The 26,756-nt window shown below is 44.5% G+C and overlaps 2 protein-coding genes across 6 annotated transcripts in view; both read right to left on the reverse strand.

Annotated features, from left to right (window-relative positions):
- DYRK4 (dual specificity tyrosine phosphorylation regulated kinase 4) overlaps positions 1–8,396 on the reverse strand; it is a 48,906-nt gene extending 40,510 nt beyond the window's left edge. The window contains exon 1 of one of the 2 annotated variants that reach the window (XM_070790273.1): positions 6,687–8,396. In XM_070790273.1, coding sequence (XP_070646374.1) covers positions 6,687–6,724 — 38 coding nt within the window. In that variant the 5' untranslated portion in view covers positions 6,725–8,396. The remainder of the gene's footprint in view (positions 1–6,686) is intronic. The other variant, XM_019961673.2, reaches the window with a different exon arrangement.
- A 512-nt stretch (positions 8,397–8,908) lies between these two features.
- On the reverse strand, positions 8,909–26,747 carry RAD51AP1 (RAD51 associated protein 1). Of its 4 annotated transcripts, XM_070790277.1 has the most exons (11): positions 26,567–26,747; positions 24,420–24,469; positions 22,499–22,640; positions 20,456–20,536; positions 19,882–19,985; positions 18,265–18,351; positions 17,403–17,552; positions 14,937–15,095; positions 12,786–12,920; positions 10,897–10,954; positions 8,909–10,083 (listed from the first exon to the last, which is right to left on the reverse strand). In XM_070790277.1, the coding sequence occupies exons 1-11, from the start codon at positions 26,581–26,583 to the stop codon at positions 9,984–9,986; spliced, it is 1,083 nt and encodes a 360-aa protein (XP_070646378.1). In that variant the 5' UTR covers positions 26,584–26,747; the 3' UTR covers positions 8,909–9,983. The 4 variants fall into 4 exon arrangements, with proteins under 4 accessions (XP_070646378.1, XP_070646380.1, XP_070646379.1 ...); XM_070790279.1 differs by lacking the exon at positions 20,456–20,536 and having other exon boundaries at positions 26,567–26,746; XM_070790278.1 differs by lacking the exon at positions 10,897–10,954 and having other exon boundaries at positions 26,567–26,746.
- Positions 26,748–26,756: the final 9 nt, after the last annotated feature.

The raw sequence follows: 26,756 nt of genomic DNA on the forward strand, positions 1-26,756 counted from the left end.
GTGAAGTTATTCAGAGGAATACTGCTTTGAGAACTGAGATTTTAAGTTCCTATTATTTTTCATGGGTCAGAGTTTTCCTGCTTCTACAGCCCATTACTATCTCCTTCCTCTGGATTTCAACACTTTTGTCTATAAGAGATCATTTTGTCACTTGGTCAACAGCGTTAGTGTTAATTATCATGTGTTAGTGCTAGTGTTAAGTCGATTCAGTCGTGTCTGACTTTCCGTTCTTATGAACCATAGCCCGCCAGGCTCCTCTGTCCATTGGATTTTCCAGGCAAGAACACTGGAGTGGGTTGCCATTTATATGTGTCTGTTTGTATCTTGTCAATCTCCTGGGGACATGAATGATGAACTGGTATTTTATTTTATGTTTTATATTTATCATGCGGACAAGGACAGCAGCTTGCATTTGAAATGTCTTGGTACGAATTTGCTGAAAGGAAAGACATCTAAAACAGCTTAGGTTAATTTATCTGAAATGTTCAGATCGCCGTGTGCCAGATACTGTGCCAAGCATAGAAGAATCACATATAATAAACCAGAATCCGTGTTTTAAAGAGTTCAGAACCTGGTGGGCAAGACAGACTGTAAACAGTGGCACTGCATTATTTTAAGCATAACAATCTTACACATAATGTTTCCTCTATGTATGAAAGTAGAAGTGTTAGTCACTCAGTCCTGTCCAACTCTTTCCAACCCCACCAGGCTGCTCTGTCCATGGAATTTCCCAGGCAAGAATACTAGAGTGGGTTGCCATTCCCTTCTCCAGGGGATCTTCCTGACCCAGGGATCAAACCCGTGTCTCCTGCATTAGCAGGCAGGGTGTTTACCACTGAGCCACCAGGGAAGTCATTATCTATCTAGACCGAACTTCAAAGCCCAGAAAGGAAATACATCTTTTGAGATTCATCTGTTGTAACTTCAGGATTTCTACTGCAGTAGATCCTTATGCCCAGGGACCACATTCAGGGCAGAGATTGTGGCAAGATACAACTTGCAGGGACTCCCTTTATAGTTCTGTAAACAGGAGATGGTGTATTTAACACACTTTTTCTGCCAAAGAGAACTCCTCAGCTTCTATGCAATTCTCCCTGATACTTTCCATGGTCCACAGATTCACAGATGCTTAAGAGCTGGAAGAATTTTTAGAAACTATTTCCTCCCCCTCATCCCACCGCTGGTGTGAATAACCTTCTCAAGAGGATTCCAAGTAACCACTCATCTCTGCTTGAATATTTCTGGAACAGAACTCACTGTTTTCCCAGGCAACCCATTTCACATCCAGCTGTTAACCTTCACATGGTTGGACTTCCATCAATGTCGATTGGAGAAAATGATCTTGAACAGCATCCTCCACTGACACCTGTTCTCCTCTGCAGATATCTGTTCCCTGCTGACAGCTGTTCTCCTCTGCTGACACCTGTTGTCCTCCGCTGACACCTGTTCTCTGCTGACAGCTGTTCCCCTCTGCTGACACCTGTTCTCCTCTGCTGACACCTGTTCTTCTCTGACACCTGTTCTCTGGATGACACCTTTTCTCCTCCGCTGACACATATTCTCTGCTGACACCTGTTCCCCTCTGCTGATACCTGTTCTCCTCCACTGACATCTGTTCTCTGCTGACACAGTTCCCCTCCACTGACACCTGTTCTCCTCTGCTGATACCTGTTCTCCACTGACACCTGTTCTCCTCTGCTGATACCTGTTCTCCTCTGCTGACACCTGTTCTCTGCTGACACCTGTTCTCCTCCACTGACACCTGTTCTCTGCTGACACCTGTTCTCCTCCGCTGACACCTGTTCTCTGCTGACATCTGTTCTCTGCTGATATCTGTTCTCGACTGATACCTGTTCTCTTCTGCTGGCACCTATTCTCTGCTGACACCTGTTCTCCTCCACTGATACCTGGTATCTGCTGACACCTGCTCTCCTCCACTGACACCTGTTCTCTGCTGACACCTGTTCTCCTCCGCTGACACCTGTTCTCTGCTGACATCTGTTCTCTGCTGATATCTGTTCTTGACTGATACCTGTTCTCTTCTGCTGGCACCTATTCTCTGCTGACACCTGTTCTCCTCCACTGATACCTGGTATCTGCTGACACCTGCTCTCCTCCACTGACACCTGTTCTCTGCTGACACCTGCTCTCCTCCACTGACATCTGTTCTCTGCTGACACCTGTTCTCCACTGATATCTGTTCTCGACTGATACCTGTTCTCTTCTGCTGGCACCTATTCTCTGCTGACACCTGTTCTCCTCCACTGATACCTGGTATCTGCTGACACCTGTTCTCTGCTGACACCTGCTCTCCTCCACTGACATCTGTTCTCTGCTGACACCTGTTCTCCTCCGTTGACACCTGTTCTCCTCCGCTGACACCTGTTCTCTGTTGACACCTGTTCTCCTCCGCTGAAATGTGTTCTCTGTTGACACCTGTTCTCCTCCACTGACACCTGTTCTCTGCTTACACTGTTCTCTGCTGACACCTGTTCTCCTCCACTGACACCTGTTCTCCTCCACTGATATCTGTTCTCCTCTGCTGACACCTCTTCTCTTCCACTGATATCTGTTCTCCTCCGCTGACACCTGTTCTCCTCCACTGACATCTGTTCTTCTCTGCTAATACCTGTTCTCCTCCGCTGTTATCTGTTCTCCTCCACTGCCACCTGTTCTCTGCTGACACCTGTTCTCCTCTGCTGACACCTGTTCTCTGCTGACACCTGTTCTCCTCCACTGACACCTGTTCTCTGCTGACACCTGTTCTCTGCTGACACCTGTTCTCCTCCACTGACACCTGTTCTCTGCTGACACCTGTTCTCTGCTGACACCTGTTCTCCTCCACTGACACCTGTTCTCCTCTGCTGACACCTGTTCTCCTCCATTGACACCTGTTCTCTGCTGACACCTGTTCTCCGCTGATACCTGTTCTCTTCTGCTGGCACCTATTCTCTGCTGACACCTGTTCTCCTCCACTGATACTTGGTCTCCTCCACTGATACCTGTTCTCTTCCACTGACATCTGTTCTCTGCTGACACCTGTTCTCCTCCACTGACATCTGTTCTCTGCTGACATCTGTTCTCTTCCATTGACACCTATTCCCTGCTGACACCTGTTCTCCCCCGCTGAAACCTGTTCTCCTCCACTGACATCTGTTCTCCTCCACTGACACTTGTTCTCCTCCACTGATACCTGTTCTCCTCTGCTGGCACATGTTCTCCTCCACTGATATCTGTTCTCCTCTGCTGACACCTCTTCTCTTCCACTGACATCTGTTCTCCTCCACTGACACCTGTTCTCTGCTGACACCTGTTCTCCTCTGCTGACACGTATTCTTCTCTGCTGACATCTGTTCTCCTCTGCAGAGCTACAAAGAGCACACTCACCCCCTCTTCTACTCAAGAGCTCTTAAATATTCAAAACAGTGGCTTTTTGCTTTCCCAGCACCTGCTCATCTTCAGGCCTCTGCTTTTATATCAAATCCCTCCTCATTTGATAGAGTATCCAGGCAGGATGGAGAAAGCCTGGACTAACAATGACCTCCCTTAAAAAGCCTACAGCTTGCTGGAATTAATATTCTCTTCTAATCAACACTCTGTTAGGCAGCCAGAATTTTGCATCCCTTACCTGGTCACTGATTTTTTCATTTTTCTTTTTAATTGGGGGATAATCATTTTACAATACTGTGCTGGTTTCTGCCATGTATCAACATGGTCACTGATGTTCAATTAAAGCAGACAAAACCAGTATTGGTTTTTTCAGCTGTTACAACACATTCATGCTGGGTCTGTGGTCAGCACTGGTTCTCCACACGCTGAGAAGTGTGCATTACAGTTCAGGTGCTGACAACAATAGCACTTGGAAAGTGGCTGGCATACCAGAATCCCTTCACATGTATCATCATTCTCTTTGATAAGGTCCAAACAGAGAAGGGAACTAACAGACTTAAGTCTCAGAACCAACTTGGCAGAGTCCATGTTTGGAGAATTCCTTAGAACGCCTAGATTTTATGTACCTACATGTAGACAATTAAATCCCTCAAGCAAGACCGGTGACTGAGGACACTTCCACTGTTCTTTTGTAGTCTGAATTTCCTGTTTAAATAGCCTCACACTTTCGCCAAGTCTCCATTTAAGCCTGAATAGTGAAACCTGAGTTAATAACACTGTTGATCATCAATCATCCAAAACAGGTCAGAGGGGCCGTAGGTTACTTAAGCCCTGAATTGGCTGATGGAACATTTCCAATAGCACAAGGTAACTACAGACTTAAAAAAAAATCCCGAATTTTGCACTGTTCATCTCCTTCTAAGAAAAAACTTTGCTAAGCCTGGGAATCACCCCCGAGTGGCAGGTGTCCCCTAATAGGACAGTGTGGCTTGGAATGGACGGCAGGCATGTGGGCTGCTCAGAAGAGGTGGTTATCAGCCAGAGATCCCTGGACATGAGCTGTGGGGTCGTGGACCCACTCTTTATGACCAAGTCAGATGAGATGTGCGGTGAAGACAAGAAAGGGAACAGCTCACACAGCTCAATATCAAATAAACAAAGCACCCAGTCAAAAATGAGTGGAAGACCTAAATAGACATTTTTTCCAAAATAAGAGATATAGATGGCCAAGAGACACATGAAAAAATGCTCAACACTGCTAATTATTAGAGAAATGCAAATCAAAACTAAAATGAGATATCACCTCACCCTGGTCAGAATGGCCATCATCAAAAATCTACAAACAATAAAGGCTGGAAAGGGTGTGAAGAAAAGGGAACCCTCCTACACTCTTGAGGGGAATGTAAGTTGATGTAGCCACTATGGAGAACAGTGTGGAGGTTCCTTAAAAAAATAAGAACAGAACTACCATATGATCCAGCAATCCCACTCCTGGGCATTTGCCTATTGAAAACCATAATTCCAAGATAGATGCCCCAATGTTCGCTCACTGCAGTGCTATTTACAATAGCCAAGACATGGAACCAACCTAAATGTCCACCAACAGATGGACAGATAAAGAAGATGTGGCACATATAGAAGGTGGAATATTACTCGGCCATGAAAAGGAATGCCATCTGCAGAAACATGAGTGGACCTAGAGACTGTCACACAGTGAAGTAAGTCAGAAAGAGAAAAACAAGTATTGTATATTAACATATATGTGGAATTGAGAAAAATGGTACAGATGAACCTAACTGCAAAGCAGAAATAGAGATACAGATGTAGAGAACAAACATATGGATACCAAGGGAGAATAGAAGGGTGGGATGAATTTGAAGGTTGGGATTGACACGTATACACTATAGATACTAATAGATAACAAATGAGAACCTACTGTATAGCACAGGGACCTACTCAGTGCTCTGTAGTGACCTAAATTGGAAGGAAATCCAAGGAAGAGGGAATATATGTATACATGTAGCTGACTCACTTTGCTGAACAGCAGAAAGTAATACAACATTGTAAAGCAACTATACGCCAATGAAATTTTTTAAAAAAAGAAAGGGAGAAGAAAGCTCTGGGCCCCAAGGTGTTGGGGTCAGGGCTGGAAGCATGTCCAGTAGGTCTTATGAGTTCTCTAAAACCCACCTCTCCCCATCCTGCACTCAGTCCAAGCCAGTGATGCAACATTATCTTAATGGAAAAGTATAACATATTGCTTAAGGCTGTGGGGGTACAGATTGATAAATCTACACACCTGGCCAAGGGGAGAAGCACCAGTCAGAAGAAAGCAGTTGATAATCAGGAGGCCTTGGGCAAGTCACTTAGCTTTTCTCAATAAGAAAATGGGAATAAAAATTCTACTCTCCTCACATCCAAAACTTTTAAGAGCAGTTAGTGAGACTTTCAAAGAGCATTATACAAAAGTTAGTAACTCTATAAGGAAGCAATTAAAATAGGGCACATTTAAGGTTTTTAGCTTAAGAAATACATGTCAGAGGTACACATGGCTAAATTTAAAATGGATAACCAACAAGGATCTACTGTATAGCACATGGAACTCTGCTCAATGTTATGTGGCAGCCTGGATGGGAGGGGAGTTGGGGGAGAATGGCTACATGTGTATGTATGGCTGGGTCCCTTCCCTGTTCACCTGGAACTACCATAGCATTGTTTGTTAACTGGCCATACCCAGGTCTCCCACACTGCAGGTGGATTCTTCACCAACTGAGCCACCAGGGAAGCCCAGGAATACTGGAGTGGGTAGCCTACCCCTTCTCCAGGGGATCTTCCCAACCCCAGGAATCAAACTGGGGTCTCTTGCATTGCAGGCAGATTCTTTACCAGTTGAACTACCAGGGAAGCCCCCAATATAAAATAAAAAGTAAGAAAAAAAGTGGGGGGGGGGAATACATGTCAGAGAAGGGTTATGTATAGGTACTGTATTCAGCAATGATGATCCATGCTTCTCAGAGACATGCCTATCATTTGAGTACTTTGTCATCAAGGTGATAATGGGGTCATACTTTGATATTATGATTTGAAAATAAAACGAGTCCTAAATACACTGATGTTGGGTTCTGAGGATGCAGCTGGGCTCGGAGCGAAATCTGAAATAGTACTTGCCTTTTCCCCGCATTCACACCTGCCTTTTTCTCCTCCGACCCGCAGCCCTTCTCTTTTCCCGCATCCTGTCACTCTCGCGCGCCCCAGCTTCCACCCTCATGGCCCCGACGTGTACCCCCGCCCCTTACTTGGTGCCGGTGTGGGTGGGAGGCGGGAGGAGCTGCATCGGGCCTGCGCAGACTGCGGGCGCTGCCGGCTGGGACCCATAACCGCTGGTGCCGGTGGAGGGCCACACCCTGCTCGCGTCGCTATAGAAACTGTTTCCGCCCTTTTTGTGACTCCCGAGCTGAAAGGCTGGGGCTCTGGGCCGGTCCCAAACCACCTTTCACCTCAGCCGGGAGAGACAGCTCTTTTCCTCCTGCTCCTGTTCTCTTGCCTCCGTTCTTTCAAGTTTGGGACAAGAATTGAAGGACATTCTGAGGTTAGAGAGATTCGACTTGATGCAACAGGCTCATGAAGTGACCCCTCACTTCCCCCATTCACAAAAGTGTGGGGTTATCAGAAAGTGAAAGTGAAGTCGCTCAGTCGTGTCCAGCTCTTTGCGACCCATGGATTATAGCCCACAGAATTTTCCAGGCAAGAGTACTGGAGTGGGTTGCCATTTCCTTCTCCAGGGTATCTTCCTGACCCAGGGATCTGGGTCTCCCACATTGCAGGCAGAGGCTTTACCTCTGAGCCACCAGGGAAGCCCTGGGGTTATCAGAAGCACATAGTAAAGGTTCCGGGTAGGATTTATTCATCAGAGGAACATTCTTCTATGCGCTTACTCTGCACCAGCTTTTAAAAGCAGGAAAACTAAATAGCTGAATGACAGCAGTTACCTGGAGAAATACAAGGTGGTCCGTGGAAGAAACGGACATTCAAATAAAGCTTTTTGAAACAGCTGAGTTGGGTATGGGTCTTCTAGCACAAGAAGGCATTAGCAACGGAAAAAAGGCAAATAGAATAATCTGAAAACCCAGAGCCACAGGTGCCAGCACCCAGTGTGGTGTGGCAAGGGTCAAAGGTGCACATGGCTAGCAGGGGACAAGGCTGGAGGAGGGGACAAGGGGCCAGCCTGACTCTTAAGTAGCTTGTGAACTAAACAGGCTGAGGAGTGTGCGGATTTTAAGCAGAGGGGTGTTCTGCTCAGACTTTGTTTTAGGAAATCCCCTCTGGCTCTAATGGGTTGAAGGGAGGACAGAGTAGCTTGCTCATCAAGGGAGGGATGCCCCTTAGAAGTAGTAAGTGATGGGAGTGTCAGAGAAAGGGCGGCACCTGGACAGAGAGCAGGAAATGGACTAGAGCTTGCTGACTGTATGAGATGTGAAGGGCACAAGTGCCCCAGGTCCCTCAGCTGACTGATGATGATGCTGTTTCCTGATAGGAACTACAGAGGGAAGACACCTGGGTTGGGGGGATGTCACCGATTTAGTGATGACGTATGATCAAGGGGTCAGGCAACATAGCTGCGTCAAGAGCAAGTTCTGGGCTGAAGAGCCTGACTGGCAGGCAGCAGTCACCTAGGTGACCACGGAACTTGAAGTTAACTCATGTTTTGAAAGAAAAAAGGAGCAGGGGGAACGAATGGACTTACATGGAGTATGATAGGGTGGTGAGAGCAGTGGGTGTGGGTGACACCGAATGTTGCTGCCGCTGCTGCTGCTAAGTTGCTTCAGTTGTGTTCAACTCTGTGTGACCCCATAGATGGCAGCCCACCAGGCTCCCCCGTCCCTGGGATTCTCCAGGCAAGAACACTGGAGTGGGTTGCCATTTCCTCCTCCAATGCATGAAAGTGAAAAGTCAAAGTGAAATAGCTCAGTCGTGTCTGACTCCTAGCGACCCCATGGACTGCAGCCTACCAGGCTCCTCCGTCCATGGGATTTTCCAAGCTAGAGTACTGGAGTGGGGTGCCATTGCCTTCTCCAACACCGAACGTTAGCAAGCCGCAAAGCAGTGAAGAGTAGGCGGGGAGAAAAGTACCAGAGTGGTGTCCTATGGCCCAGGAAATAAAGCATGTCAAACAGGGCCCGATGAGCAGGGGCTGTGAGACAGTGAGAAAATGTACCCTGGGTTTGACACCAGAACGGCCATGAGTGTTTCCTGCAAAGCCAGTTTGGGCACACTTTAAGGTAATTTTCAATAGGTGGGCTAACACCACAGAGATAACAGGTTCATCACGCTGGCCCAGGTGATTAATCAATGACATCAGTACTAGCACAGTATAGCTCTTAATGTTCATTGTTAAACTGCAGAGTCCCTCCACCCCGTGTTCCTGGAAAGCATGCTTCCAGCCAGGGAGGGGGGAGTGGGTTGGGGATGCACCACAGTATAAACTATATACCAGACAAGAAAAAATATACAAAGCAGCAGTAGGCAAATGCTCACTTTAATCATAAGTCTGAATTACTTACTTTCACATTAACATATTTCATAAACCAAGAATTAAGTATTATATACATTTTTAATGGTTAAAATTCAGAGAATTTTTATTAAAAAGTGATCAGGAGCTGGTTGAAATTTTCACTGTAAATAGAAAACATCTATTACTACTTTTATTCACAGCGAACTCGTATCTAAGCTTCCTGAAGAGCTATGCTAATACAACAGGGATGACAACTTGACAGCCACCTGTTAAACATGGGCTTCACGTACAGTGATGACTTTAAGAAACAGCTCTTCCTCTTTCTATTTACAACAAAACGGATAACTTTTTTTTTTCTGCAGAGCACTTATTTTATCATGAAATGCAGACAGTTAGAGACAGACGGATGCAATGGTATCAAGGGAAAGTGCATATCAAAGGTTTTGACAATGAAGGCTTCATGAAATGTCATGAAATTTTATTTGCTATAACCATCTATTAATACTTCTAGGTAGGAGACATACACTATAGTACATCAACTGTTTCAATGTGGAAAATAATTCTGAATTCTCATTATAAAAACATTTGGCTAAAATATGAAACATCATGGCAATAAAACTGACAGTGAGGTTGTCAGTGCAGAAACGTCCCTGGGAGAAGCGGGAATCTTCCTCTTGCGAGATAAACTCTGCACACGAAGTTCAGGGTCCATCAACTTGACAAAGGCAGGAAGCAGCATCCTGTTACTGGCAACGAGCAGCGTGTAACGTGGACCTCTTCCGTGTCATGCTGACAGCAAGGTGATCACAGTGACTGCTTACATACACTGAGGGAGGAGAATATGCTCTTCAGAAGGAAAGGACATTCCAAGAGAATCCACATAGAACTCTTGCTGAAGTCTTGGGCAGCTTTGCAGAGAACAGTCACAAAACAGGTAGAGGTAATTTATATGACGTTAAAGGATTCCTTTATATTACATTTCCCTCCTCAAATCTAAACCCGCTTATACGAGTGAGAGCTTCTTAATCAAACATCTTCCTGTGGCTACACGCAGCTACTGGTGGCATTTGGATGCAGAGGTTTAACCCGTGCTAAGCGGGACAGGCCGAGGCGGAGGCTCTGACTCGGAGACTTCATGGCCACTCCTGCCAGGGGGCTGCGGCTGCTGCTTCCAGACATGGCTGCAAGAAAGCACATCACCTGATGCTGAGCATGTCAGACATCTCTTCACAAAGATCAGTCTATGAAACAGGAGAGGCCAGCAGAAGTAAGCAAGCAAAGTTGCTCAGCCGTGTCGGACTCTTTACGACCCCATGGACTGTAGCCCACCAGGCTCCTCCCACGGGATTTTCCAGGCAAGAGTACTGGAGCGGATCGCCATTTCCTTCTCCTGCTATGTAGGTTCTACCAAGTTAGAGCAAAAGAGTGGGAAGTACTACAGAGCAGAAAGTATGTCGGATAGCAAACATCCCCAGAGGCCAGTGCAATGACACTGCAGCTTTAAATGTGAAAGCTAAATAGGAAAGTTGGGAGCAAACAACACTGATTGTGAAGGCATTTAAAAAAAGGTAATTAGAATTTCTAAAGTAGCAGCAAATCTAACACATTTTTAAAAATTCTGTAACTTTTACAAATACTCCTTAAAGAGTCTATTTTTCAAACAGTAAATAACTTTGACAAGTACCATTTTTCTTTATTTACACATTTCATTTAGGCTACCACACTAATGGAGCGATTATTTCCATCGAGTACTAAATTTCAGAATTTATCCACATATACGTTTGCAGTTGATATGGAGTATAACCATAACAAGTACAACTGTGTATAATTTTTTCATACAAAGGTTTTATAAACATTTCCATGATTCTAGCCATCTGATTTATCGTTCTTAATTGCATGTATGCATCATATATTGACAAAATTCCTACAACAAACTTTTGGGTTGTTTCTAGTTTTTTACCACTTTTCTATAAATGGTTATAAAAAAAACTGACCACTTATTACTTTTTCTTCTTTTGAATTCTTTGTAAGAGTAAATTCCCAAAAGTAGGTCTGAAAAGAAAAGACAGGTTTATTTTTATGGTTCCTGTTAAGCTGTCCTATAAAAGGATTACAAATTTATAATAATTACACCTGCTACCCCACAACCCAGATGCCCTGGTTGAGTTTTATTATTTTCTAGCTTGAGAGGTATAAAATTGTATTTTATTGTTTAATGCTTCCTTAATTGCCACTGGGACTGCCGCTCTTTTCATATTTGTTTCTGGTGGTACTTCTTGGGGGCAGCAGTACGTTTATGTCCTTGGCTCATTTTCCCACTGGAGCCTCGCTGGTCTTCTCAAGTTTGTGACAGGAGACCAGCTGGCCACCTGAGAGTCAAATCCTGCTCTCATATATATTGATTGGTCGACTTTTAAGTTCACTTTTATGAACTAGGAGATTTCTCACTAAAATGTGGGTTTCTGGCTTCTCTTGAAAAGCTCAAGACATGGAAATGCATGGCCCATTGCCCTGCGTGTGAACAGCAAGGGGAGCAGAGCAGCGTGGCCTCCTTACAGAGGGCACGACGCCCGCTCACTCAAGCCCGCTCCCTGGCCCCGGTCCCTTGCCGCCAGCACCTGACCTGCCCCACCTTCCACATGATGAGTCTGCAAGCACTCTGTGTTTTATGACGATGACTCTTTAGCCATCACTCCATTATTTCTTATCTTTTGGCTTATGCTGCCTTCAAACTTCTGTAACTCATTATATCAATTCTTTAAAATTTCTTCTGTTGAGGAATCACTAATTATTCTCAGAAGAAATAGACTAAGAGATACCCTTGAACTGAAACAGCATCATTATTTCAGTAAATAACCTTTCTCCTTTCCTTCTCCAAAAACTTTTTAAGTCCTCCCTAAAATCTTATAATTTTGAAACCAGAAGACTTTAAAGATTATACAGTGCCTGCCACTTCAGATGATGAAATGAGGCCACAGAGAAATGAAGCAACCACGGAGTCTCAGGCCTGCATCCATCTGTGACTAGTCGGTCATCCTTAGGGGAGTGATCACTGTGGACCAGCCAAAGGACATCATGGAGAAGAAGGATAGGAAACCCCAGGAGACTTGGACTGACTCGGTAAAGGAGAGCAGACATGTGAAGAAAACCATCCCAGGGGGAGGAAGCTGGACAGAAGTGCACACCCAGGGTGCTGATGGAACAAAGAAAGCATCTGTTCCACTGCAGAGGACTCCTGGGCGGGACGAGGGGGAGTGCAGAGGGACTGGCAGGAAGTCACCACCAGTCTGGGTGTGACACGGGCAGAACCTGGACTAGGTTTTAGGAATGTCAAGAAGCATGAAGGATCATGAGACTGGGCTATGGAGCAAAAGAAAACAAAGAGAAGCCAAGCATGTAACCACTGAAGGTCGAGTCTGCTAAATGCTGGAATTCCCAAGGTTTCTGTCCCACTGGAGGGGTCAGCATGTCTTGACCAAAGAGATCTGTCAACAAACATTCATTCATATGTCAGGAATCTGAAATGCTGGTACTCTTTCACTGTAATTCTACTACTAGGAATTTATCCCAGGAAATAGCCAGGGATGTGCCCAGATTTCTAAAGTAAGGGTGTCTGTGCTAATTGCAACCTTATTTATCACCATGAAGAAATAATAAACAACTTGGATGCTCAAATATAAGGGAATAACAAGTGATGAATAAATGCAGCAATTAAAAACCTTTAGCTTTGAGGAAGTAATAATATGTAATAATTACATATTATTATCCTCAAGTAGTAATATGAGGAAGCACTCATTCGTAACATTTACAAGAAAAAAATACCTACCTGTGGCAATTTTCGAAGTCCCTGCCCTTGAGCAGTAAATAAACACCCTATACATACCTGGTGGGACCCACTTAGGTCTCTTGCTTTCTGCTGCAGGACTGCATATCTGTGAAGGCGTCCTACTGGCCTCCTTTCTTGGTGAGGACCGAGATTCTGACTTGACGGCAGCTGGACTGCAGTCTACTGAAGTCACTTGTTTGAAAATATACATAAAACAGGGGTCACAGTGCAAGACTGAAGTCTAGCATGCATGTGTGAAGATTATACAGTTCCATCAGCTTATAAAAATTAAAGCAGAATCATAAATCCAGAAAACTTTCATTAATCAACATTTATAGAGGGCCTAGGAACAGCCATTCTTTCTGAGCACTTCTATGCTAGGAAGTATGGTAAGTGTATCCTTTAACACTACCTTTAACCCTGAGGGCAGCTCCAATACAGAAATGACTCTCCCCACTGTCAGGTAAGGAAACAGACAGATTTGACAATCAGCCTGTAGTCTGAGAGCTAGTAAGCGTCTGAGCCAGAAGTGGAAACCACGTCTGAGTCCAGAGTCCACACTTGTAACTCACACAACAGTGTCCCATCACAATGCGTCATGAGATATTCAATGTATCAGGCTCCAGGGTCTCAGAGTATCCTATTCCGAGGGAATTTATGGTCCCCTCACTAGACTCTAGCAGAAATGGCAGAAAAGTAAAGAGATAATTACACTGCAGTGTGGAGAGAGGACAGAACCTAGAGGTGGGCCTGGGGGAACCTACAAGCCGTATGGATTGGCACGCTTAGAAGCATCTCACCAAGGGCGGTGTAAAAGCAGAGCACCTAAGCGGCTCCGTGGTGGCCCGGGTGAGAGGGGATCCGGAATGAATCGGGAATGAACGAAGCGGGACAGAGTGGGGAAAACAGAGTGGAGGGCTTTCAGTCATTAGCAAGGAGGGTGCTGGAGACACAGGAATAATCAGGGCTCGCAAACTCTCCCCATGGACACACCATCTGAGAAGGAACACAGAATGGGAGTGGGTTTGGGTTTGTTTTTGGTGGAGGGAGAAATGGAGGGAGAAGAAGTAGGAGACACTGTCTCTTTCAGATAACGCTTGCTTCAGGACGCCTCAGCAGCATCTTGAGTGCCTGATGTGAACACCTTCACCATGCACTCCTCTTCCCAGTACCATCCACACTCCCGAGGTCAGCACTGCCCCTCAGGCTTCTCTGCCATGATGGGGATTGTCCTGTATTTCGTGCTGTCCAACACATCAGGAGCCACAAGCCACAGTCAGGCGGGCGCTTGAAATGTGGCAGCAAAGCCAAGAAACTGACTTTCAAACTGTACCTAATTTTAATGATCTTAAATGTGACGGAACTACTTTGGCTGGTGGCTACTGTATTGGATGCCATAGCTCTTAAAATTTTCTCTACCAAGGGAAAAATTACGGGACTCTATCAGTACTTAGTTCTCATTTCTCAGTAGTACTCGGCACCAGTACTCAGCACTGATCTGTTCAAGGGGAGGTGAGACTAAGACCATCCTTAGCAATGGGGTCTGAACGATAGTTTCAAATACTATAAATATATTAAACAACTAAGATATAAAAACTCTATCAGTAAGAAAAACAAATCAGGTTTAAGGAAGTTATATTTTACAATAATCTATTAATGTATTATGAACTCACAAACATCCCAACTTCTTGCACACAAGAAACTATTCCACATTCAGGTTGTCACTAGTTTCAGAAGTTGTCTTGTAAAACTGGTTTCTTCTAACTGAATATGTTCTGAAGAAACCAAAGGGCCCTAAACACAGACAGAAGGGTTCTCCCCTCCAAGACCGGTCATGTGACACGAGAGCAGCAAATGAGATACGCCACCTCCCCGTTCAATTGCTTGGAGAAAATGTGTCTAATGGACAGATCCAGGCTCTGCATGGACAAAGCTGGGGGCTAGCTCCAGCCATCGCTTAGCCGTGAGAATCCAACATGTGGTTTGACCTCTGAGAGCCTCAGTTTTGTGGCTATGAAATGCAGGGGACAGGAGCTGCTCAGGGCCCCCTCGGCCTTCTGCCACCCCAGCCCAGCCTGCCATCCTCTCCGGGTTGTGACAAGAAAGGAACACCCCACAGGTTAGGGGGACTAAGGGCAGAGGTGGGGAGCACTTTAAGGAAAGCAGACCCGTCTCCGGCGTAAAGTGTCGTGTGAGGGACTGGCTTACCCCTAGCACCAGGCTTGGGTTTAGGCTTCTCTTTCTTTTCAGCTGGAGGTTTCGCCTTCATTTCTTTCCGTTTGGTTTCTTTAACTTTACTTCTTCTCACAGTGAAGCTTTCATCATCTTCACTCCCACTAAAATCAGAGTCATCCTCAGAGTCTTCACCTGAAACAGATCACACCTCTGCTCACCTCTGCTGGAAGACGCAGGGCTTCCGGGGCTCCAGCGTCACCTTCCACACACACATCCCTGTCCCCACTGTGTCGTGCCATCTCCAGGGGCCGAACAAGGCACAGTGCCTGGGTGTGCATCCGGGCCCCTCACTTACGTGTCCTTGACCTCAGACAGGCCCCTGACATCACTGTGCCTCAGTTTCCCATGTATAAGATGGGGAGGACCCTACTGCCTCCACCACGGGGCTCTTGTGCAGACTGAGTTAATGCAGGTAATGAACACGCTTCCTAGGTGATGCTCTGCTCTGCCTATGGTGTCACTCGAGTCTGAGAGCACAGAACATGTGGCCGCCCGGCTCCCGGTGGGGTCAGCGGATGCCTGGCTTGAATCCCCATCGTAAAGGTGCTCATCAGCCTCTCGCTGATGGCCTCTGCCTAAATCAACTATGTCATTATGATCTCAAACTGTGATGTCCTTATCTGTCATTCTTCCCACACTAACACAGTTTTAAAAACAGATGATCAACCCATGTATTCACATAACAGTTACCGGGTTATACAGAATTTACTATATAAGGCCAGCAGATTACATGAAGGCTGCTATTAATATAAATAGCACCTGGCAAAATCAAGTAATTATTTCTGGAGTCCCAAGAGGATCTGGATTTGGGAAGGGCAGGTGGTAGAGAAGCCTCTCTAGAATTTCAGAACACAGAGTCCAGGAGGCACAGCTTCCTGTAAACTCAACAGCTATGGTATTTCACGTATTCTCTTTTGGCTTGAGGGGACAGACTGTAGGACAGGCTAGGACTCTATGTACATAAACTGGAGGGGCAGCGACGGAACATCCGGAATCCCAAGCATTAGCATCTCCTCCTCGGGAATCTGAAAACCCAGACACTGGGTTATGGATTTCGGAGAGCTTTATATGTCCTTAGGAGAAGCCTTGATTCTCTCCTTTTCACTTTTCTTTCCCTAACGAAGGTCACAAAAGGCACTTTCTCTCATCTAGGGTGAGCCGATGCAGTGGGAAATTCTGAAATGTCATTTAACGAAGGGACCCTGCTCCAGATAATGCAGGCTGTCTGAGATGATTCCAGCAGCACATTCAAGTATAATAAACCATCAGCTCTGAGGGGATAGGAGAGGGAGCCATTCTCAGCTTAGAGCAGAAGAAAATAAACTGGCTATACTGCTCCTTGAAGTACACCAAGCAAGACAGGGAACACAGGTGTCCTTCCATGGTAGGTAAAGCAGGCTTGGATGGGGATCCGAAGGGGGTTCCAGACCCACAAGACAGTGTGGACTTGCGCACTCTTGGGGTGGGGGACTCAGGAGGAGTCAGAAGGCTGGGAGGAGGGAGACTGTGCCTGAAGCTTAGGCTGTGCAGCTACAGCACAGGCTGGACGGTGGTAACCACCTCCCCCCAACGAGCTGCCCCGAGAGGCCGGGAGTTCTTGGGGCTGGACCACACAGCGTTTGATAGGAAGCATAGCCACCCAGGGAGTTTGGGGGGAATTGCAACAATGCAGCAGAGAAAAACAAAACCAGCTCTCAAAGAACTGGAAAAGAGACAGTCTTTTTGGACTGCAAGTGAAGCAAGAAAACAAGAGATGCTTCTCGGAATCTATGAATTCTTAAGTACATAAAACCATCAACACTTGACACCTCAGATCTTGGTTTTCTGTCCATGTCCCCGCCCTAAAAGGTAAGCTCTCATGTCAAGAATACAGCACCCAAAATAGAAACCCAAATATCTGCTGGATAAATGTGGACGAACAACCCCAATATACATACATCAAACATATATATGTACCACATCTTCTTTATCCCTTCATCTACTGACAGGCCCTTAGGTTGCTTCCGTGTCGTGGCTATTATAAATAATGCTGCAGTGAACACAGCAGGCATGTAGCTTTTCTCGTCACTGTTCCTATTTTCTTCAGAGAAATACCTAGGAATGGAACTGCTGGATCGTAAGGCGGTTCCATTTTTACTTCCTCGAGAAATCTCTAGTGTCACTGAGCTCTTGTGTATGTACTTCCCTGTTCTGTGATCTATGCCTTTCCATCAGTCAGAAGTGCTATTTCACCCTTAAATGCTACTCATTTTTCAAGGCACAGCTTAAAGTTCACCTCCGGATAAAGCTTTTCCACCAAAGACACAGCTGCATTTAACTGTCCTGTGTTCCTCAAATTTGCACAGTCAACGCTCAGCAGTGTTCTGCGTACAGCAGGAGTCTCCGGGAACTTCTGACTGACTCTCCATAGGGTGGAGCTTGAGTGAGGACATAACCTACCAGTTGCAAAGTCTGGCTCAGAGTCGTTGGCTCCGTCGTCATAACCGTTTTCCAAGAGAATCTTCCTCTGCTGGACCACGGCTTGGGATGCAGCCTTCCTTCTCGGTGGAGTGTCCTGAGACTCATCCTCCTCAGTGATCTTATCCAGATCTTCAGGACATTAAAAAAAAAAAGACAGTTTTTGTGCCCAGTAACATCTAAAGAGGGGCTTTCCACGTGGCTCAGTGGTAAAGAACCCACGTGCCAATGCAGGAGACCTGGGTTTGATCCCTGGGTCAGGAAGATCCCCTGGAAAAGGGAATGGCTACCCACTCCGGTATTCTAGCCTGGAGAATCGAACGAACAGAGGAGTCTGGCGGGTTGCAGTCCATGGGGTTGCAAAGAGTCGGACACATCTGAGTGACTAAACAACATCTGACGAACTGCAAAGTAGACTTCCATCACACCTGCTTTTATTAAAAAATCTGCCCAGCTTCATCTTTCCTGTGCTTCTAGTAACAGACCACAGAGCCCAGTCTGGTCAATACAATACATCAGTCTCCTTGCAGCAGTCTGGGTTAAGCCTAAGTCTAAGACCCAAATTGACAGTCTTTCCCCAAGAGTGTTCAAGCTGAGCTGGGAAGATGCAGCCCCTTTCTTCAGGGTTCAACTCCTGTCAACTAGAAGTCAGGGGAAGCCGTGACCCTACCCAGGGAAGGAACCAGGTCTGCAGTGAAAGACTGAACACAGAAAGAGACGAAGGAGAAGAGGTGAAGAGAACCTTCACAAATGTGAAGACCTTGGTTCTAGTTTTAGTTCAAGAATTTAAGTAAGAGTTAGAAAAATGGTGATGGAAAAGTAAATATTAGTATAAAAAACTTACCTAAATAATCACCGGCTACACTGCAGTTGGAGACATGAGGAGACTTACTCGTTGCTCCTGTTTCCTTCTTGCCATGTTTGTCAAAGCCTGGATATCAGCAAGAAGGAACACGCAGATGCACCCTAACCAACCAATGACTAGAACCAAGAGAAGTGCTAAGATCTGATAGCACTGAGACACAGACACGTGAAGCAAACTCAAAGCAGCGCACTGATTTGACTTGGCGAAGCTAGCCTAAGATTAGGACTTTTGGCTCGGAAATCACACAAACTTTAACGGGACCTAAGTTCAAATTCAGGCTCTTAAATCAGCTACGTACCAAGGGGAGGCTGCTTATCCTTTACAAGATTTAATTTCCTCATCCATAATGTGGACACAGAAAGAGGGTGGGGATTAAACGAGGCTCCTGTGGGGAATGAGATGTTGGCTGAATGTGGAAATAGCTTATTGTGGTGCCCACACAAAGGAAACAGTTCATAAATGTTAACTATTATCCCTGTGTAGGCAGAGCCGTGCTTTTACTAACGTACAAACTCTTCAATCATTATTGTAACTTTAAAATGATCTAGAGTATTGCTCCCAATGCTATGGAATACATGACTCTCGGAGAAGGAAATCCTGTTACACACGTCACAATCTTTTATAGGAAAGAGATTTTCATTTTCCCAATTTTAGGTGTAAGACAATTCTCTTAAGTTTCTTTGATAAAGGCCCCTCTAATCAACACTCTCTCACTTGTTGTCAAACAGCAGGCGCTTTGACTTAAACATCTTTACCCTTAAATAAGGGAATGTACTTAAAATAACCTCCAACAAAAAAGAAGTTAGGCCAAAGTAGTTTAATTCAGAAAGCATTTTAGCAATATGAATGTCTTTTCCAAGAATAATGATTTCTGCCTCTCCAGGATATCAATATTGCCATCTGCTTCCTAGTTACCAGAAAAATCAAAGAAAAGTCCACAGAAAAAGTCAGCAGTCATAAACCTATCAAGTCTACTGAGTTTGCTCAACAAATTAGTACTTTTATCTTTCTGAATAATAAAGATTACCAGCATTAGATGATGCTTAACTAATTGCAATTTGGAGGAAAGGAAGTGGGCCGTTAGGATGCAAAGGTCAATTTATTTGACCAAGAAATTACATTTTCACTGTGTACAAAGATGAACTTTGGATCCAGGGTCACATGGATCAAGGTCCATGTCCTCAAGTGGACCCTGAGTGTTAGGCAGAGATATTTGTGTGTGGACGAGTTTTATGATGGAATAAACAACTAATCCAACAGTACCCTCTGCAGACTGCTCCTTTTACAGTCCAAAGTATTAAAAGTACAGCCTTCCCCCTGTACAAGCTCATCCAAAGAAATGATTACAAAAGGGGTAAGAAGGTTTCGGGGCTTCCCTGGTGCTCAGAGGTTAAAGCGTCTGCCTCCAATGTGGGAGACCCGGGTTCCATCCCTGGGTTGGGAGGATCCCCTGGAGAAGGAAATGGCAACCCACTCCAGTACTCTTGCCTGGAGAATCCCATGGACGGAGGAGCCTGGTCAGACACGACTGAGCGACTTCACTTTCACTTTCAAGAAGGTTTCAAAGATAATTACAGAAGATAAAGTTAGGCTTGCCTTGAGACTGCTCCACATCAATGGTGACAGCTGGAACCTCCTTCACTGACAAAGCCAGTGCGACCTCTAGGTCTCTCTTGTAGAGTTTATCGTCCAAAGCCATCCTAAAACACACACAAATAATAATGAGCTTTTAAACTATCAGTCTCAACTAAATAGCAAACCTTGAGAGAGGTTAGCTGAGAGTTTCCAACCTCAGGAAGATGTTCTTAAACAATGATCATTATCATAATGGACTTTAACGTTCCACCTCCTGAAATGTAAGTGTCATGTTGGACCCAGCAGAACAGAACAGACACGGGCAGTGGGTGACGGTGTCCACGTCACTGTGACATCTCTTCCTCACCACCAGCTCTGTCCAGGTGGGAAGCACCCGCCCAAGTGAGAGCAGACGTGGCTCAAACATCACTTCTGTGACCTCACCCACACCTCCTTAGGCAGCTATTACAGCTCCTACGTTAAATTGAAATTACTCTCTCTCTCTCTCTATATCTATATATATATATATATATTTTTTTTACATCTGCTCTGCCATGTAATCTGGATTCTGACAAGTATTTCAGTAAGTACTTACTCTGCGTGAGGCACTACACTAGACAGGATACTAGACGTGCCCTCAGAGTCTGCGGTTAATGAGGAGGTAGGAAAGAAAGTCCTGGAATAATTATCCCATGTAAACAGATTATCATGGCTCCTGTTCAAGGTGGTCAAGAGTGCTCCGGTGTTTAAGAAGGGAATGCAAAAAGACAGACAGAAAAGGTTACGTAAAGGAGGAGATGTTGAGATGCACCTTGAAGGATTTAGTACTTTTTAAAAATAACAAGTTTTATTGAGATATAAGTCATGCAGTGTCAAATGCAGCCTTCGAAGCCTACAATTCAGCAGTTTTTAGTATATTCAGAGAGCGGTGAAGCTACCACCACTATTAATTTCAGATCATTTTCATCATCCCAGAAAGAAACCCCTTACCCACTAGCAGTCAGCCCCCATTCTCCCGCCCCAACATCTGGCAAGCACTAATCTCCGTGCTGTTTCCATGCACTTGTCTGTTTCGAGCCTTCCGTGTTAATATTAATGGAATCACGTAACATGTGGCCTTTTGTGCTTGGCTTCTTTGGCTCACCATGATGTCCTCAAGGTTCATCCATGCTGTGGCAGGTACCAGGACTTCATTTATTTTCATTGCTGAATAAGGTTCCACTGTGTGGGTATACTGCATTTTATTTATCCAATCACTAATCAACAGGCATTTGGATTACTTACATTTTATTTCTGGCTATTATGATTAATGCTCCTGTTAATACCCGTGTACAGGTTTGTGTGTGGGCAGAGTTTTATTTCTCTCGGGCATATACCTAGCTGGGTCATATAATAAACCCTACATTTTGGGGCACTGCTACTCTGTCTTCCAATGAGGGTGCACCATTTTATATTCCCTGCAGCAATGCATGAGGGTTTCCATTTCTGCACATCTTCCTTAACATCTGCTACCATCTGTCTTTCTGCTTCCAGCCATTCCTGTGGGTGTGCATATGATCTCACTGGGGTTTTCATTTGTATTTCCCTGATGGCTATGGATGGTGAGCATCTTTTCATGTACTTATTGGCCATTTGTATATATTCCTTAAAGAAATGTCTATTCAAGTCCTTGGCCCATTTCTAAATTGGGTCATGATCCTTTTTAGTGTTGAGTTGTAAGAGTTCTCTAAATATTCTAGATGCAAGTCCCTAATGGATCACATGATTTGCAAATCTTTTTTCCCATCCATTGGTCGTTTTTTAAACTATATTTTAAAGATAGTACAAGAAGCTCAAAAACAAAGAGTCAAAAGTGAAGAGAATGATGTGGGGGTAAGTTTCTCTGTTAAGGAAGTTTCCTCACGCTACTGGAGCAGTGAAGCATCACACATGCCATGTTCCACTTGTCAGAATCCCTCCTCGGCCACCTCCTCCCCACACTGCAAGTCTGGGGCCTCTCAGACTCCTCCCCTCCATCTCCCCCACTGCCTCCAAGTACTAACTAGTGGAACTCCAGGGTTAGTTTGAAACTACGGGTCCTTCTCACTGCTGGACAAAACTCAGTAAGATAAAGTGAAAATATTTTTTATCTGTAGAGAAATACACGGTTTCACTTTTTTTTTCCTTCTGGTTTTCCTGAGCTATCTACAATGGACATCCAGCACTGTGTAAGTTTCAGGTGTGTGACACAATGATGTGGCTCATATACATCATGAAATGATGACAAGTTTAGGGAACATCCATCATCTCATTGAGAAATCTGCCTTTGAATTTTATAATCCTTACAGACATAACTTTAAACAAGGTAGTCTTGTAAGACCTGAGGACTTCAGAGCCAGGTGCCAGGTCTCCTTGTAAGGGCAAGATAAACCTTGTAAACTTGGAGATTATGACTTAAATGCTTATTTCCTTATGCATTCATGAACTTAAAGCAGTTCAGAAAGCCAGAGGGGATTAGTGGTACATTCCTGTTCTCCTACATGAATTAAATAAGACCTATGATTCTGCTCAAGTTCTAATTTAGACCAAGAGTTTGAATTTATCTCTTTTAGATTAACACATTTAACGTCATATATTCACTGCATGTCTTACCTCTCACCTTTTTTTAGGGGTTTTCTCTTGTAGTGAGATGTCTTTTTCCTGGAGATTCTTCAGCTTAGGTTCTGGTTTTTCTAGTTTCAACTCCTTTTGTGTTGTTCTGGATTTCTTATTTAACGGTGCGGTTGCAGGAACAAAATCATCTATTTATGCGTGAATTAAAAATAACAGAATATATGAAATTGCATGGAGGAGCCTGGTAGGCTGCAGTCCATGGGGTCGTACAGAGTTGGACATGACTGAAGCAACTTAGCAGCAGCAGCAGCAAGGAAGAAATAAGGTAAACTTACTTTCTTGGTAGTTGAGAATCATTACTATGTGTGTTCAAGTTTTAAAGATAAGCACTGTTTGCTTTCCATAATCTAAAAAAGACAGTTGGTATACTGTCTTTATTCTCACTCGAGCTTTTCAACTTTGTTTTAGTGACTTAAAAAAAAAAAAAACATCCATCTGTCACAAACTAACTCCCTGAAAAACTATAAGGGCCACTAAGCTAGCGTATATAAGTGGCAAAGAAAAAAACGATTAATTAAAAACCTCCAAAACCATTAGAAAAATCAATAAAATTCCATGTATAATTTTATCATATTGACAAGTGGAAGAAAATTATTTTTATGGAAATTTCATAACACAGCCAAATACTTTCTTTCAAAGCCCCATTCAGTACAGTTCAGTCGCTCAGTCGTGTCTGACTCTGCAACCCCATGGACTGCAGCACACCAGGCTTCCCTGTGCATCACCAACTTCCAGAGCTTGCTCAAACTCATGTCCATCGAGTTGGCGATGCCATCCAGCCATCTCATCCCCATTACCTTTCCTAAAACAACAACCAAGCTAAGTAAAGTAAGAAGCATCGGAACCTGGAGGAAGAGAAAGTAGCTCCTACTTAGGACTTTACAGTAGCGGTCTTTACAGTGGTATCATCACCTTAAGAGCCCTCCTACGATCCCACCACAGTAACTTGATTTTTGGCAAAGGGATGCTGTTTTCCAGGCCATTCTGTCTTCATGGGTTTTTCGTCTTACCATCCTCAGAACTGAGGTGATTCTTCTGTTGACACTCAACATAAAACTGCTGCTCTAACTTTCAAACGCACACATGACACGTATGTATACCTTCGAGGTACACACAGTCTGAATCATGGACTTTCCCATTATTAACAAGTGTTTTATGCTTCTCCACATAGAAATACAATAATCTGTGACTTGTCCCCCACCTCCACACCACAGTTTCCAGAATACAGCCAGCAGTTTATACCTATTTTGCGACAGACTGATGACAAGAGTAAAAAGCTACCAAGTCATGTTCTATACTCTTCGGTCCCAAGTCTTAGACGCACATTAAGACTGGGCTCCAAGCAAAAACAGATTCCTTCAAATCAAGGGATTACTAAACATTTGACTCCCAGAAAACTCCAGAGGTCTAAGAAAGAAACAAAAAACTTACTTTGAAGTACAATGTAACCTAACACCATGTTTCTCAAAGTTTTAGACCAAAGTTCTCTTAATAACAAAGACAAGTACATATGTAACACAGTAGGATAAAGCTTAAGGCTGAGATTCCTTCAGGGGCTTGCTTTACTCTATCATTAATGGGGATTTTACAATATATTCTGTAACACATCTGCATCTCTGAAAGACAGGGGGAACCTGGATCTAGAGTAGTTTAGACCTGAAAAATTATTTCTCCTGGCCCTGTGTGGTTATGATTTATGCCAATATTAATTCTTGTCAGTGTAGTGATCAGCATAATTATTCTAAATGCTAAAAAAATTATTTCTCCAGACCTTCCTCATATGCAATTGGTACAACCATATTTTAGCCATACACACACACACACACATGCCCCCATACATAATATATCCTATAAACTAAGGATATAAATTATCAAACCTTTAATGAAGAAATAGATGCTCTACTTACCATCACTATCAGAGTCCTCAAACTGGGAGTAATTGACTGGCTTCTTATGCCTGTGACCAAGACAGAAATTTTATTTATAGAAATGTCAACTTCTCACCTCCATTCTCTAAGGCCATTAATACTCTTGAATAAATAAAAATGTTTGGATTCCCTTAAGCACATGTAAATTAAAAACATGATTTGCATTTTACAGCAAAGATAGAAGATTGTTATACTTGATAAGGAAAAAAGTTAATTCAGAGAACAAAGTAGGAATAATCAATATAATTAACACAAAGTTTATACACTGTTTAATTACCATTGGGCATTTAGAATTTCCTATTGTATGTATTTGTTTTATATGTGAATTCTGATGTATTAAATTATAAACTTCTTGATACTGAAAGCCATTTTCTTTTATCTCTTCCAATATTAATTCATGCTCACTGTGCTGCTGCTGCTAAGGCGCTTCAGTCGTGTCCAATTCTGGGCGACCCCATAGACGGCAGCCCACCAGGCTCCTCTGTCCCTGGGATTCTCCAGGCAAGAATGCTGGAGTGGGTTGCCATTTCCTTCTCCAATGCATGCATGCATGCTAAGTCGCTTCAATCATGTCCAACTCTGTGCGACCCTATGGACAGCAGCCCACCAGGCTCCGCCCTCCACAGGATTCTCCAGGCAAGAATATTGGAGTGGGTTGCCATTTCCTTCTCCATGGCTCACTATGCAATAGGCATTTAAAACATGGTGAGTCTGAGAAACAGCCTCAGAGACATGGAAAACAAACAGGGTTACCAAAAGGGAAAAGGGGTAGGAGGGATAAATTAGGAGTTTGGGATTAGCACATACAAACTATTATATACAAAATAGATAAAAAGTTTATATAACACAGGGAACTATATTCAATATCTTGTAATAAACCATAATGGAAAAGAATACACGTGTATGTGTATATATACATATAAAACTGAATCAGTTTGCTGTACACCAGAGACACAAGATAATAGAGAACTACACTTCAATAAAAAGTTTTTAATTAAAATTAAAGTAAGGCTTTCCTTCCTCTCACTCTCTCACACTCCCATGTTTATTTTCAGCCCCTTAGAATGCAACCTCCAGCATCTTAAATATATGTATATATACCTAGTAAATACACACTTCCAGGGCAGAAGTAAGTATATTCGAAACTCTATTAAATGAATGGCTGACCCTAGGTCTCCCATGGTGCTCGACTGAGGTAAAGTAGAGGAAGAATTTCCAACAGCACTTGGTGGAAAACACAGAGGATATGGCGCCAGCTGGCTTAGATTTGCTTGTTACCTAGTAACTTACTAGCCATATGACTCAGGCAAACTGACTTTCAGGCCCAGAGGTTTAAACTGATAAAATGAAGAGACCTAAACTTTCTATCTCAAATATAGTGACGAACAAGTGAATTAACACCTAAGTAGCAGTTCAGTTCAGTTCAGTCGCTCAGTCGTGTCCGACTCTTTGTGACCCCATAAACCGCAGCACGCCAGGCCTCCCTGTCCATCACCAACTCCCAGAGTTCACTCAGACTCACTTCCATGGACTCAGTGACGCCATCCAGCCATCTCATTCTCTGTCGTCCCCTTCTCCTCCTGCCCCTAATCCCTCCCAACATCAGAGTCTTTTCCAATGAGTCAACTCTTCGCATGAGGTGGCCAAAGGACTGGAGTTTCAGCTTTAGCATCATTCCTTCCAAAGAAATCCCAGGGCTGATCTCCTTCAGAATGGACTGGTTGGATCTCCTTGCAGTCCAAGGGACTCTCAAGAGTCTTCTCCAACACCACAGTTCAAAAGCATCAATTCTTTGGCGCTCAGCTTTCTTCACAGCCCAACTCTCAAATTCATACATGACTACTGGAAAAACCATAGCAATGCAAAGGGTAATCGGGTCTTAGTTGAACGGGGTGGGTAAAATAAACGCCAGGAAATGTCAAGGACGCCCAGAGAAGGAAACGGCTAGGTTGACAGGACCCTTCCGAGGAGCGGGAGCTCTCGCTGGAGGCTGGAGTGCTTCCCTGTCCGTCCCACTATCGCCACCTGATCCTCGGGCCCTTCTTTTCATCCCGTGCAGGTAACGCAGCCTACAGCGTCTTCCTGACCTTCCTCCCTTCCCTCGCGGGATGCCATGAGCTACTCACCTCGCAGGCCGCACCATGGTCCCCTCCGAGGCTGGAAACCTGCAGCTCTCAGGCTCTAGCAGGCAGCCGCCGCGGCAACTTCAATTCCCGCCCAAAACCAAATCCAGCGCGTTCCGCCTATCCCGCGGATCGCCAATCCTGGCCGGCCATTCCAACTGCCGCGCATGCGTTCTGCGATGCGCAGTTAGTT

The sequence above is a fragment of the Bos indicus genome, chromosome 5, assembly GCF_029378745.1.
Source record: "Bos indicus isolate NIAB-ARS_2022 breed Sahiwal x Tharparkar chromosome 5, NIAB-ARS_B.indTharparkar_mat_pri_1.0, whole genome shotgun sequence".
Taxonomy (NCBI): Eukaryota; Metazoa; Chordata; class Mammalia; order Artiodactyla; family Bovidae; genus Bos; species Bos indicus.